The 15,688-nt window shown below is 36.8% G+C and overlaps 1 protein-coding gene across 4 annotated transcripts in view; it reads right to left on the bottom strand.

Moving 5' to 3' along the window:
* Positions 1–443: 443 nt before the first annotated feature.
* The window catches only part of HIPK3 (homeodomain interacting protein kinase 3), an 83,416-nt gene continuing 68,171 nt past the window's right edge, over positions 444–15,688 (bottom strand). For 2 of the 4 annotated variants that reach the window (XM_086341092.1, XM_086341093.1), the window contains exons 9-17: positions 9,160–9,281; positions 8,795–8,919; positions 8,542–8,703; positions 8,321–8,383; positions 7,716–8,015; positions 7,081–7,221; positions 5,147–5,382; positions 4,735–4,862; positions 444–4,376 (exon numbers count right to left, since the gene is read on the bottom strand). In XM_086341092.1, coding sequence (XP_086197218.1) covers positions 3,900–4,376; positions 4,735–4,862; positions 5,147–5,382; positions 7,081–7,221; positions 7,716–8,015; positions 8,321–8,383; positions 8,542–8,703; positions 8,795–8,919; positions 9,160–9,281 — 1,754 coding nt within the window. In that variant the 3' untranslated portion in view covers positions 444–3,899. The remainder of the gene's footprint in view (positions 4,377–4,734; positions 4,863–5,146; positions 5,383–7,080; positions 7,222–7,715; positions 8,016–8,320; positions 8,384–8,541; positions 8,704–8,794; positions 8,920–9,159; positions 9,282–15,688) is intronic. The other 2 variants (XM_086341094.1, XM_086341095.1) reach the window with 1 other exon arrangement.

The following is a 15,688-nucleotide window of genomic DNA, read 5'->3' as shown; positions in this document are numbered from 1 at the left end:
TGGAGAAGGGAATGGCTACCCGCTCGTATTCTTGCCTGGAGAATTCTATGGATAGAGGAGCCTGGTGGGCTACAGTCCGTGGGGTTGCAAAGAGTCGACACGACTGAGTGACTAACACACTGTCCTGTGGTTACAGTACTCTGGTACACTCCCTCAGGATTTAAACCAACTGTCGGACAGCAGTTGGTAGTTTGGTTACAGTTAGGGGTTAGGCAGCCTGTTCCCATCTCAGATTCACCACTCATTAGCGCTTGGGCTTTGGACAACTTACCTAGATATTTGAGAGCCTATTTCTTCATTAACATAATAAAGATAATTGTATACCTGTCTCACAGGTGGTCTTGAAAATTAAATGAGATGTAAGTTGGGTAACTCAAACTTCCTAACCTCTTCCTTCCCTACTCTGGAAGTAGTACTGGGGTGGAAAAAAAGTCAACAAGCTGTTTGCTGCAATATATATATTTTAATTCAAAGTGAATCGACAGTAATACACCATAAATTCTTATTTTGACACTCACCAAAATAGTCACCTGGAAAACCCGCTTTTTGTGACAAAGTACAGAAGGCTTGGTCACATTTAAATCACTGAGAACTAGAGAGAAATACTATCGCAAACCGTAATAGACATTACATCCATAAAAATTTTCCCAGTCCTTATTGTAATATTGCACAGTGCAACTGCTACATGGCAAACTAGTGTAGCATAGAAGTAAAAGCAAAAACAAACAAACCAAAGAAAGCCACAAGTCTAAAATTGTTAAACAGTTAATAGCTCAAACTTAGTAATCAAACCTATATCATTGGGTTCTTTAAAACAAATCTTCCTACACCTTGCAGTGTATGATTTAACTTTTACTTAACACAAACCAACTTTAGAAGTAATAGTAGAGATTTCTTAAATGAAAAAGTTTTGCTACTACAGTAACATACTCAAACACCCTGAAAGAAAAAGAAACAAAATACCAGGATATTTGATTAAAAAACAATTTGTAAATTAAAATAGTATGCAAATATGCAACTTGGAATTCATGCAGTGTTTTATTTAAGAAAGCATTAACACAAAAGAAAACTGGTAAAAAAAGGTTTTAAAGAGGGTATAAATCCAGATTCTTTTGTCAATATGCTAAATTTAGACTTTAGCAGGATCTTGGAATTTTTTTTTTCCTTGTTAAAAAGCCCATGATTAGAATCAGCTAAGAGCAATGTACTTAACTCGGGTACGCCTTTATCAAAAAGGACTGTTATATTATGAAAACACTGAAGTTTATCATTTACTGTCAATTTAACAAGACAACACAGTCTTGGAACTGAAATACAGAAAATATGACATTTCAGGGTAGTAAACATGGCCCTGAAGAAAAAGAAAACTGTGCCAGTTTTGTACCTGGTACAAACATCAATCTTTTGCCCTTGGTGTTTCTTAAACATGAGCTTCCAGCACTGATTCTTCTCCAACAAGCGAGCAGATACCAGTAAACTGCTGGACCGGATAAATAAAATTAGAAGGCTGTGGAGGGCAGCAAGTTTACTTAAATAGTGACTCCATAAATTTGCCATCTGTAAATAATCTTTTAAATTAATCTTAGGCTATTCCTTTTTATGTGTAATATATATACATATTTCTATTTATATAAAATGCATAGAATTGATTACTAAAAACACTGAAACTTGTGGGGAAAATTAAGTCCTTCATTTTCAGTGTGACTAAAAACGTACTGCTGGTTTTTATTTTATGATCTAATACTGTAATTTTTAAAATTAATATCAGGCACATTTATTTCATCGATGATTATTAAATAAAACACTGCTTGTATTAATGGAGTAAAGAAAAGTTCATCCATTATTAGCTTATTGTCAACGCTGTACTAGACCTGTACTAGTGGTATGCAGTTCATTTATCAAAGAAATGCTGTAAATCCAAAACATTTGGAGAGTTTTACACTCAAATGCTTTGTCCTGTTTCTTCCAGTAAATGGTATAAGATTATATTCCAGATTTTTAAGGAAAAAAAGTTAAGTCAAGCCTGCAAGATACAGCTCTCTCAAGTGTCTACAATGCCAGTATGAAAATAAAAAATTAAGTTACATTGATACATCCAAGTTTTTTTATATGCAGTGATGAGCACAAACATTAATAGAGATAAAATACTGATGCAAATAACACACCCCAAAATAACATACGCAATTATTTTCCATCATTTACAATACAGTAGTTACAATGACACTCCAAACAGAAAAGCAAAGTAAAAAATCAAAACCCCAACTTCTATTTCATGTAATTAGACTTATACAGAAATTAGAAGGCTAAATAACAACTAGTTAATCACCTAATTTCACAGCTATCTGAAGTGGCAATCGTTATATAGCAGCTTATCTATGATACATTCAAGATAAATGATACAATTTATTACTTGCCCATAAGCTAAAACACAGCCTGTTTAATACCTTCCTTTAAATTCCACCTCTACACTACAATATACTTGAGGTCTATGCAAAAAGTAGCTACCTTTTATATAGGAAATGGATGATTAAGTCTTTGGTGCTGTAAAAGCAACTTCATTTAAACATCACCACCACCACCACCAAAAAAAAGTAAAGTATAAAGAGGGAAAAACCCAAGACATACTTCCTAGGAAAAAAAAGCATGTAATTTCTGTCCCTGACGGAATGTATTAAATAAGCAAACACCACCAACAAGCAAAACAAGTACTACAATGTAAAAATACTAAAAAAAAAACAAAAAACAAAAAACCCTCTCACATGCATAAATGAGAAATTGCACACAAAGAACTCACATCTTTTCAAGCTTCAATAGTAAATATTCTGCTACTATTTATTAAATACTGCATGGTTTGCCCAAGCTAGGATGAAACCACATCATGAATCAATGAGCATTTTGCATTTTCTTTCATTATCTACTCAAAGTCATGCCTACTGCATCTCTAAACATTTTATTAAATCCAATTATACAGCAAACACTCCCAAAATAAACTTAGATTGTATTGCAGTTTCACTTAACAGTATATAAAATGCTGTGTTGTGACAGATATCAACTATTCATTAGATACTGAATCAATTTTTCTTAAGCACTACTACCTGCTTGCTTTTCTTGAAGCTAGATCATTCTGAAAAAGTCAGACAGCAGAATTCAGCTATTGCAAACATGCTGCCCTTTTAGTAAGGAAAAATAGCTACAACCTGAAATCATACCACACAAAACCAAAAATGAACATTACTCTATCAAAGGAAACTAAAGAGTAAGTCTGAATTTTAAGTGCTGCAGTCCTCAACATTTATATATAGTAATAACATTAACAACCTCAAATATTTAAGGCACTATGTGTGGGAACGGTTTACAATGCAGCTGAGATTATTAGAACAACATTGAAGAGCAAAGTCTAGGCAACATTTTGCCCATGCAAAGACACATGCAAATGTAAAGAACAATAGCTCAATTTCTTAGGTAAGTGACCCAACATTTATACACTAAGACACAGATAATACAATTCACTTGTATGCTGTAATTCTGACATATGTGCATCTGTTGCTCTAAGTCTGTACACAGAATGGCTTCCCAAATATGGACGTGTCTTGCACTAGTTAGAAGGCAATTTTATAAAAAATAGCGGGAGCAAAAACTGGACTTCTGCTCCCATAAGTCACCTGTCTAGAGTTACAACATAAGAAGATAACATGACCAAAGACAAGTTATACCAAATGTGCAAAACACATTAAAAGTGAGTTTCTTTTTTAAAGCTCAAAGTTGTTTAAATTGCACCCAAGTCTACATGATTCAAAAATAATTTTCTTGTGCCATGGCTAATATTTATTAAATACCATGTTTTATTTTTAATCAAATGTTTATATCATTGAGCTTCCTCAATATACTCTTATGAGTTTTCACATATATGGATACTGGCTGAGTTTGGTTGGACTCAATGGAAATCCAGTATACGCAGGTGATGCTGCAATGTAAGAATGTGGTGGGAAGATTGGTTTGTACTGAGTCTGATGAATGGTTGGGGATGGTAACAGACGGGGGTTAATGCCCACTGGGACTTGGTGAACTATGCCACTGGGATGGGAGATATTGTAAGTTGGATGCTGTAACATAGGTCTTGAGGTACATGGAGAGGCTAAGAGGTGGGCCACTGGTGCAGCACTACTGAGGGGAGCTGATGATGGGTATGGAAGTAGAGTAGGCTGTCCTCCGAGGTGCGCACTTGCAGCCAGATGGGCGTGTACAGCTGTGTGATTAGGACTTCCATGAGAAAGAGTGAAAGGATTACTGGTAACGCTAGTAGGGATATAAGCTTGCTGCCTTCTATGTCCGAAGTTTCCATTCCACTCCTGATGCCCAGACCCAAAGTGCTGAACCTATTCAAAAACAAAACAAAAGACTAATTACATATTTTACAAGTCACAAAGAAGAAAAAAAGGGAAATTAAAAGATACTGTGACTAAAAACCCATAAGGGATCTCTCAGATCTTAGCTTACATTAAGGATAGAGAAGAATTCTCTCAAGTTCTCTTAAGAATCTAATCTTTCTAAAAAATTCAAGTTCCACGGATAATCTGATAATTATCCTATTATTAAGCCAATTACTTTTCAGTCACTTGGAATAATGAAAATGGAAGTGTTTAATTAAGATTTTATATAGTTTGAGAATCTTTTTCTCCCAATTAATAAACTGCTGATTTTGAATCCCAAAGACTCATAAATTCACAAACATACCTGACTAAAATTCAAATGCTGCTGCTGGAATGCTGATGTCGATTTTTGCTGACGATTACCAACTGTGGAAGGCTGGTTTAATCTTCCAGGGGCAGATCGTCCTTTTATTAATGGCTGGCATATAGAATCTGGCAACAACAAAATATTAGAGAGTAGGTACTTTTTCCTTCTCATATAAAAATTATGAAAGGTCTTTAGATATTTTACACAACAGTGATTTGAGAACCTTAAAATTAAATAAAAAGTAAAGATCTCCTAGTTTCCAAGCACTGGATAATATTAGAAAGTATTTCTTTGGTACAATAGATTTGGCAGGGACAAGTCAGAAATTCAGAGATGACTTTTGGTTCTGATGTTCCCACATCAAGACCTTTTAAGGGACAATCAGGGAAATAGAGGGGACTCAGTTTACCTGTGTTTGCCATATGCTCATCGGCATTTAATCTGTTTTCCAGTCCCATTGGTGGCACCACAACAGTACAAACAGCTGGTTTGGTTTCTGTGTCAGTAGAAGTTACCAATTCTGCGTTTTGATGAGTGTCCTCCACAAAGCTGCTCTCTGCAAATGGACTGTCATGTCCTGAGGAGTCTGATGTTGGAGAGCCATCCACAGTATCACAACCACTTTCTTGTTCTTCATCTGACATACTAAAAGAAAATATCTGTATCAACAATGTTTTTCGATCTTAAATCTAAAGTTAAATACTTTCCAAACTCCACCAAATTGATAAGATCTTATTAAATTATTTCATACCTAATTATAACTTCTTCCTTACCCCAAACACATTCTTCATAGATTCCCTAGACTCCCACATTAATTCTCTATTGGGACTGCTAATGCTAGTTCTCTCTGTTTAGGAACACCCTCTTGGCATTTAATTTTCCTTCCTGTCTCTTTTCACTTGATCCTCAGTAGCAGTTCATAAAATCCCCTATTATAAATTACAGAAGATTTCATCAAGATACTACAAAAGAAGTACTGTTCTGGACAACTGAAATGAAATGTACAAATATATAAGCAGGCAACTTGGATATTTGAGATCAAATTCTAATAAATTGGAATTATTAATAATATTGTAGAGTAATCACTAATAATTTAGTGATAATTTGGGTCTTTTTAACTAACCAGTTATTCAAAAGGCCTTTCCTACCTCTCTGAAAGTCTAACCACCCAGAGCCCAAATTTCTCTTCTCGTCCTGATCCTTGGGCCCTGGTCCCCCTCTCACCTTGGGATTTTTATTGCATTTATTCTGTTTTAACCACTCATTTCATACTTAAAATTTGAAGCATATCTTTTTATATGTATATTTTACTTAAATATATTTTTATATCTTATATATGTGTGTGTGATGCACGCATGCGCACGCACACACACACATCTCATGGGGCTTCCCAGGTGGCTCAGTGGTAAAGAATCAGCCTGCCAAAGCAGGAGATGTGGGTTCAATCCCTGGGTCAGGAATATACCCTGGAGAAGAAAATGGAAACCCACTCCAGTATTCTTGCCTAGGAAACACCATGGACAAAGAAGCCTGGCGGGCTATATATATAGTCCATGGGAGTCACAAAAAGAGTTGGACAGGACTTAGCAATGAAACAACAACAAATGCACAGTATCAACTTGCAAATCACATTATAAACAACTTTAAAAAGAAGATGTGTTAATACTGTTTTATATTTTCCACAGAGATTTGGCTATAAGTATTAAAAACTATATTTCCTAAGAAAAAAAAAGAATAAAATTATGACTGAAAATTTTTTCCACTATAAAAAGAATGTCAGCGGAAATCAAACATATTTCACTGACATTTTTACAGCTCATCTCTTAATGAGATAGTACATCATGCAGGTTAGCAGTCATTCACTACTTCAGTGGCAATGCATATCCCTGGCCGAAAGGAAATACAGATAAAACCAGGCAAATCAATCACTAAGAGAGAAAAAAAATCACAGCAAATACTCTGAGAGTGGGTCATTACTTTATAATGTAAAACATTCCTTTTTGTATTGTTAACGTATATGTTCTTATTCTAAATTTAAGTTACAATGGTAGTCTGTAAAGCTAGAGCTGAGAATGTGACTTTTTTACCCTTTCAAAAACAAATGATTTTTTAAAAACCATTTATTAGAACCTCAATTTTTCATTTAGATCTGTTCTGTAACAATACAGAAAATTCCTACTTAAAACCTGAGTTCATAAAAAGGTGATCTAGTTCAAAACTTATCAACAAGAGAGAGCCACTGTGGTAAACTGGCAGGTACTTACTAATTTAAACAATGAAAAATAACATAGGCTTTTTAGTAGACTTAATGTTTATAACACACTACTGTTAAAATTCCTTTACCTGTTCGGTCTCTTGCAAGGGGATGGGCTGGACTGCCCCGAGGAGCTGGTGCTCAGAGTACTATCTGGACTACTTAATGAACACATCCGATCTATGTTCAAAGTGCTCTGGCAAGCTTCACAGTCCAGATTACCTTTACATCTAGTGAAGGGGGAAGGAGAAAACAGGTCAAAAATGAGAACCTACTCCCCAGATATGAAACAGTTAAGAAAGACCTACATGGATAAAAATCTAAAGCTCATAAATACAGGAAAAATGCTATAGTAAGCATGCTGAATGGGCTTCCCTGGTAGTTCAGTTGGCAAAGAATCCACCTGCAATGCAGGAGACCCCGGTTCGACTCCTGGGTCGGGAAGATCCCCTGGAGAAGGGATAGGCTACCCACTCCAGTATTCTGGCCTGGAGAATTCCATGGACTGTATAGTCCATGGGGTCACAAAGAGTCAGACACCACTAAGTGACTTTCGCTTTCAGTCATGCTAAATACTACTCAGGAAGTTTACTCCGAAGGACATGAACAGACAATAATAAATCACAATAATAAATCACAAAGTTTTTTTCCACCACAGCAGAGGATACCATCATCGTTATTTAAGAATGTCGCAAAAATGCAGGCATCTGCTTTCGGCACTTACTCTCGGAGGGAATGTCTCTGCGAGGACGTCTCTTCCTCGTCGGTGTCACTGCTGATGGTGATCACGCTCACTGCAGGACTCGGGGAGTCGGCAATGATGATGGTTTGCCGCTGTTTATCTGAAACTGATGAATCAGAGTCTTGCCTGATAGACGTGTCACAACAATTTCCTGCCTCTCCTTCTGAGTTACGATTGTCCTGTGTTTCTATACAACTTACTTCCTGGACATCTTTCCCAGTTACTGTCTTTGGGGAGATAAATGCTGATTGTGGGATATTGGTATTCTGCAATGAATTACTCCTGCAATCAAAGGAATAATGTGTCATTTCTATAATCAAAATATATACATGACATTTTTCTAAGATACCATGTTATAAGTAACAATACAAACCTTCACTTGTTCAAGATTATGTATATGACACACCAACACACAGATCATGAGTTTGTGATACATAAAATTTCTAGAAACGAGTGTAGACTGCATTTACTTATATTCTAATGGTCTTTTTTTTTGGGGGGGGGGGCAAATGTGATATCTGAGTGTCTAGAATTGTCTAACACTATAGGTAGATAATAAATCAAAAGGGCAATAAAGACAATCTTACCAACTGAAAGCATTTATTTCCTCTCTTCCTGGCTCCCATTCCATTAGTTTTACCAAAATACCTCTGAGAAATTGAGAAGGGAGCTTGGCTTAGTATTTGTTGCAAATCTATCAAAGAGGTCATTTTGAATACAACAGGGTGACCCTTTGGTGTGCATGCAAAATTTATTTTAATGATTCATTTTCAAAATGCAGAGGAAAAGTTAAAATATCAATACCAACCTGTTCTGGCACAGTTTATTTTTCTTGGTAGTGGCTGGCTGAGGCCAAACAACATGTGCAATGCCCACACTAATTGGCTGAGGGGCCGATAGAGTGATCTGATTAGTTAGAAGAGGTTGTGGCATCACGGAGCTATAATGATTGCTGTGTGAAATCATTTTCCTATGGAGAAAATTTAGAAAAATTGAATCCCTACGTTACCATATGTATTTTGCAAATGACTTACAAAGAAGGATTGCTGTTTTTAACTTACCCCCAGTCTCCGAGCCTTTGTGAACCAGCCACACCCTCAGAAGCTAATGCAGTAGTAGCAGGAGCCAGGGGTGTTACCTGTTGCCAGGCAGGTATCAACATCTGCTGTGTCCTCCCAGACCATGTCTGTGGCAGCAAAAACAACAAAAGCAAAAGAAAAACCAGTATGTTACAAGTAACTCAAAGTAACAATCACCTAATAATTACAAAAGTTAAATTCAATAATCTATAAGGACAGAATTCCTGTCTAGGTCATTTTCATTATTTCCAATAGCACAAGCCTATGTATTACCAATGGATTAAGGCCTCTACTTGAGTATGAGAAGGACAGCACATAAGCAAAAATAATGAATTATTATCACCAACCTGAGAAAGAACTCCTGGTCGGATCTGTAGTGGCTGCACGGCTGGGGCCTGAGTTACAAGGGGAACTGTATTATCTACCCTTATTGAATAACTAGTGGGTTTACCATGTGTCGCAGGAATACCTATGAAATAGAAAAGAATAGTTTTCAAATAAAAGAAAAACTTCTCTCTGAGTTAAGTGACAAAACTCTTATAAATTTATGAATTGCTAAAATTCTTCTTAGGATTATAAAAAAACCCCTGCATAATACTCTATCTACCTTGTGGTACATCATTCCAAAAATCGTTATAAAGCTACTCTTTCTATTTTACAATACATACAGTTGAATCATTTATTGTTTTTTAAATTTCTCATTCCTTTTAAAGTTTGCTATTATACTTTATTTTCCTTTTTTAAAAGTTCTGCCACTGATAAGACACAAAAAGATGAACCTGACTCAAAACCCTTATCCTCTAGCAGATAAATGTTCATCTTTTTGTACAAACTTCAAGCTGTGCTTGGTATTCTCTTCCTTAAAACTGTAATAGGATCTTACACCTGAGTCACCAAAGGGGGACTGTATCACACCTTCAATGGCCATGACAGTTTACAGGAGTCAATAAAACTCAGGATGGCACACTCATTTCCATCTCCTAAGGAAAAGCAAAAAGTAAACTTTTCTGCCTAATATGATGATGCAACTGAGCTTTGATCATTGTGATTTAATTAACTATTATTTCTAGTGGAGAGCTATTGGAACTCCAGGAGAAACACATTCCATTTTGCTTACCCCCTAGGAAAATTAGAGGCAGGGTTACTACCCAGGCTAATACTGTTAATGTTAGTATGTCTGTCATACATTGCAAGAGCACCTTACAAACATTAAGACCCACAGCACTAAACTTTAAAAGCGTAAAGAAGTGTTACTCAACTAAGAACTTTAACTGACAAGATAGTAGGGATATCTCCTGAGATGAGAAAGCTCAGTTACTAAAATAAATTCATCATTTCATAATTCCGGTCTATTGTAGCATTTACTTTCAATATGGGCTGGCAGATTATTTAAAGATAATTAGTTTTTGGATAAAAGTGATCTTGGGTGATCAGCCATTTAAAAAAAAACAATTGTTTTCTTTTCCTATTGAAAAATAACCTTACATTATTTATTGCATGAATACACAGTAGCTTATAGAAGGAAGTTAATTTTATTGTGTTTATTTTCTTCAGAGCCTTTTATCCTATTGCTAAGGGTGCTCTACCCTCTGAGCTCCACCTGAAGAGCTAAATGTGAATTAAGTTTCAGAAAGATCTATGAGTTATTTTTTAAAACTGACCTTCTTACCCTTTCCAAAAAGCATGTCTGGAACAGCAAATTCTCCAAGAAATGGAATCTAAGTACACCCAGGCTGTGTAGATATATTGCAGCAATAGAGACTCTCATCAGAGAAAAAAGCAGAATTCACTTTGATATGGATGAAATCACAGAGCAAATTCTTAAATCCCTTCCCCCAAATCAGGTTGCTCTTAAATTCTCCTCATAATCAAAGCCTTAAGATGAGAAGAATTCTCCTACCAAGAGTCTCCTATCAAGAGGTTGAATCTTTTTTAAAAATCATTCAAAAGTAGGTTAAAATTCCAATTTTCTGTATGGTTATAAGCTAAAACTTTAATGACCAGATTTGCTTGATATCTGGAAAGCATGACACAAAGACCTCAAAGCCTATTCTAGGACAACAGAGGAGAATTTTGCTGGAATGTATTTGATTCTGAAATAGCAGTTTCATCCAAAAGGGATGGATTAACTGGCTTTTCAGATCATGGAGTAATGTGAAATGCTTGTTCCCTATATACAGCCTATACTCAGATATGTTAAGTAAAAGCTTGTCTAAGTCTTCTGTACATAAAAACAGCACAGTATTAGGGACGTGGTGCCTATTTAGCTACACCTACATATTATGTCTATAGTCTCTAAAATACATGAAACACATGCTTACACAACATAGCTCCAAAGTAAAAAATATGAAGTGAAGTACAACAAACATAAATTGTACTTTAAAAGACAAACTATAAGGGTACCATAACTGCTACTCAATAATGATTTTAAAATGTTTCATCGAAATGTTGTTGTCATTCAGTCATAAAGTCACATCCAACTCTTTGCGACCCCATGGGCTGCAGCACACCAGGCTTCCCTGTCCTTCACTATCTCCCAGAGTTTGCTCAAACTCCGTCCATTGTGTTGGTGATGACACCCAACTATCTCATTCACTGTCATCCCTTTCTCCTCCTGCCTTTAATCTTTCCCAGCGTCGAGAATCTTTTCCAGCTCTTCACATCAGGTGGCCAAAGAATTGGTGCTTCAGCTTCAGCATCAGTCCTTCCGATGAATATTCAGGGTTGATTTCCTTTAGGATTGGCTAGTTTTATCTCCTTACTGTCCAAGGGACTTCTCAAGAGTCTTCCCCAGCACCACAATGCAAAAGCATCAATCAGTTCTTCGACATTCAGCTTTCTTTATGGTCCAATGCTCACATCTGTTCATGACTACCGTAAAAACCACAGCTTTGACTGTATGGACCTTTGTTGACAAAGTGATGTCTCTGCTTTTTAATACACTGTCCAGGTTTGTCATAGTTTTCCTTCCAAGGAGCAAGTGTCTTTTAATTTCATGGCTGCAGTCCCCGTACACAGTGATTCTGGAGCCCAAGAAAATAAAATCTGTCACTGTTTCCCCGTTTTCCCCATCTACTTGCCATGATGTGATGGCACCAGATACTATGATCTTAATTTTTTAAACACTGTGTTTTAAGTTAGCTTTTTACTCTCCTTTTCAGCCTCATCAAGAAACTCTTTAGTTCCTCTTCCCTTTCTGCCAATAGCATGGTATCATCTGCATATCTGAGGCTGTCAATATTTCTCTTGGTAATCTTGATTCCAGCTTTTGATTCACCCAGCCTGGCATTTTGCATGATGTACTCCGTAAAGAAGTTAAATAAGCTACAGCCTTTCCCAATTTTGAACCAGTCTGTTGTTCCATGTCCTCTTCTAACTGTTGCTTCTTGACCTGCATACAAGTTTCTCAGGAGACAGGTAAAGTGGTCTGGTATTCCCATCTCTTTAAGAATTTTCCATAGTCTGTTGTGATCCACACAAAGGCTTCCACGTAGTCAATGAAGCACACAGACAGATGTTTTTCTGGAATTCCCTTGCTTTCTCTATGATCCAAACGATACTGGCAATTTGATCTTTGGTTCCTCTCCCTCTTTAAAATCCAGCTTATCCACCTGGAAGTTCTTCGTTCACATACTGCTGAAGCCTAGCTTGAAGGATTTTGAGCATTACCTTGCTAGCATGTGAAATGAGCACAAAGAAATAGAGGAAAACAACAGAATGGGAAAGACCAGAGATCTCTTCAAGAAAACTGGAGATATCAAGGGAACATTTCATGCAGAGATGGGCACAATAAAGGACAGAAATAGCAAGGACCTAACAGAAGCTGAAGATATTAAGAAGAGATGGCAAGAATACACAGAACTATACAAAAAAGGCCTTAATGACCGTGATAATCACAGTGGTGTGGTCACTCACCTAAAGCCAGACATCTTGGGAGTGTGAAGTCAAGTGGACCTTGGGAAGCATTAATATGAACAAAGCTAGCAGCGGTGATGGAATTCCAGCTGAACTATCTAAAATCCTAAAAGATGATGTTGTTAAAGTACTGCACTCAATACATAAGAAAATTTGGAAAACTCAACAGTGGCCACAGGACTGGAAAAGGTCAGTTTTCATTCCAATCCCAAAGGAAGGCAATGCCAAAGAATGCTCAAACTACTGTACAACTGCACTCATATCTTCAAAATAGATTGGCACATTATGAGATAAAGGGGTAGGAAGACCAACACTGGGATTTTCTATAGAGATGACAAAATGGATTAGAGGGAAAACTCCTTTCTAAGCAGCCACTATACTAAGATAAGAAATAATGAGACAACATATTATAAAGCCTGCCTGTTACGCTGCTGCAACCACACCTGTTAGCTCAGTAAGTGAACAAGTATTTCGCTTTGTCTTGTTATTAATTCCAAAACTATTGTTCTTGACATCTGATGAGTTAACGAGTCTGAGAATATCTCCTTTTCCTTCTGTTACCCTTGTTATGAACCAACCACAGCTGTTAACGTATTATGGCTTGCAGGATCTTAATTTACCCACCAAGGATCAAACTAGGGCCCACAAGAAGTGAAAGTATTAGCAAGGTGAAAAGACAGCCTTCAGAATGGGAGAAAATAATAGCAAATGAAGCAACTGACAAACAACTAATCTCAAAAATATACAAGCAACTCCTACAGCTCAACTCCAGAAAAATAAATGACCCAATCAAAAAATGGGCCAAAGAACTAAATAAACATTTCTCCAAAGAAGACATACAGATGGCTAACAAACACATGAAAAGATGCTCAACATCACTCATTATCAGAGAAATGCAAATCAAAACCACTATGAGGTACCATTTCACACCAGTCAGAATGGCTGAGATCCAAAAAAGTCTACAAATAATAAATGCTGGAGAGGATGTGGAGAAAAGGGAACCCTCTTACACTGTTGGTGGGAATGCAAACTAGTACAGCCACTATGGAGAACAGTGTGGAGATTCCTTAAAAAACTGGAAATAGACCTGCCTTATGATCCAGCAATCCCACTGCTGGGCATACACACTGAGGAAACCAGAAGGGAAAGAGACACGTGTACCGCAATGATCATCGCAGCACTGTTTATAATAGCCAGGACATGGAAGCAACCTAGATGCCCATCAGCAGATGAATGGATAAGAAAGCTGTGGTACATATACACAATGGAGTATTACTCAGCCATTAAAAAGAATACATTTGAATCAGTTCTAATGAGGTGGATGAAACTGGAGCCTATTATACAGAGTGAAGTAAGCCAGAAGGAAAAACACCAATACAGTATACTAACGCATATATATGGAATTTAGAAAGATGGTAACAATAACCCTGTGAACGAGACAGCAAAAGAGACAATGATATATAGAACAGTCTTATGGACTCTGTGGGAGAGGGAGAGGGTGGGAAGATTTGGGAGAATGGCATTGAAACATGTAAAATATCATGTATGAAACGAGATGCCAGTCCAGGTTTGATGCACAATACTGGACCCTTGGGGCTAGTGCACTGGGACGACCCAGAGGGATGGTATGGGGAGGGAAGAGGGAGGAGGGTTCAGGATGGGGAACACATGTATACCTGTGGTGGATTCATTTTGATATTTGGCAAAACTAATACAATTATGTAAAGTTTAAAAATTAAATAAAATTTTTTAAAAAAATTAAAAAAAAAAAAGAAGTGAAAGCCCAGAATTCTAACCATGGACCCCCAGGGAATTTCTTGCTACTCCAAATTTGGATGAAATACACCACACTGTAGGTAGAAGGCAATCCCCAAATTAATTTTGGTACATGCAAGAAAGAGAAAGAACCTAACAATTTATTTTTTGTTGTTTAGTCACTAAGTCCTGTCTGACTGTAGCCCATCAGGCTCCTCTGTCCACGGATTTCTGCCATTTCCATCAGGCTCCTCTGTCCACGGATTTCTGCCATTTCCTCCTCCAGGGCATCTTCCCAATCTAGGGATCAAACCCATGTCTCCTGCACTGCCGGTGGATCCTTTACCACTGAGTCATCAAGGAGGCAACAATCTATTAGCACAGATTAAACACATCTATATGAAAATGTATTTGTCACGATACCACTTAAATAGTAACTGATTAAATTAAAAAAGCAGCAGTTTTGTGTGCTCAAGTATTTAGAAGTAAAACATCTATGACTTACTATTAACAGTGTGTGTATGTGTAATAGGGAGAATAAATATAACATGTTAATACTTGTTGAATCTAGAGTAGAAGGTATTATTATTATTTGAATTTCTCTATATGTTCAAAATTTTTATAATAACAGTTGAAGAAAAACAAAGAAACACAACAGCATCTTTAGGAGTGCTGACAATATGCTATAGGTATTTTTATTATCAGATAAGCCACGGGTCACTGTCACAGATAACAGACCAAAGCCACCCTGGTAGAATCAAAGCGGCTGAAGAGCTGCCAGGTTTTCACACCTCTCATTACTAGTTAAGCAAGTCAACAAACATATTCTTGGTGCTTTTTAGATACTGTGCAGGAGATTAAAATAAAAACTTCAAAAAGTTGCTCATATCCTTAAATCAAATAAATATTTTAAATATCACTTTCAGAATCCAGAAATATTAGAACTGGAAATGATCAAGAGAGTAGCCATTCCATCCATTTTCTTTGACTAAGGTTGAAGCAAGATAACAAACATGTCTGGGATGGCAGAGCAAATAGAGGAAACAAGAACTAGGTCCCAGGCATCCTGACTGAGCACCAAGAGCTCTCACTTATTATTAACAGCATTACAACACTTCAAACAGTCCTTTCAGGCCCATTTGAAATCAATCCCTTGATTTTAAGATTTAGACATCACAGCCTAGCAGGAACAAGATGCTAGTAAAG

This window comes from Bos grunniens, chromosome 15 (genome assembly GCF_055505025.1).
Source record: "Bos grunniens cultivar Pamir isolate PY7600 chromosome 15, Bosgru_T2T1.0, whole genome shotgun sequence".
Classification (NCBI taxonomy): Eukaryota; Metazoa; Chordata; class Mammalia; order Artiodactyla; family Bovidae; genus Bos; species Bos grunniens.
Note: the sequence above shows the minus strand (reverse complement) of the source record. Positions and strands in the feature narration are given on the sequence as shown.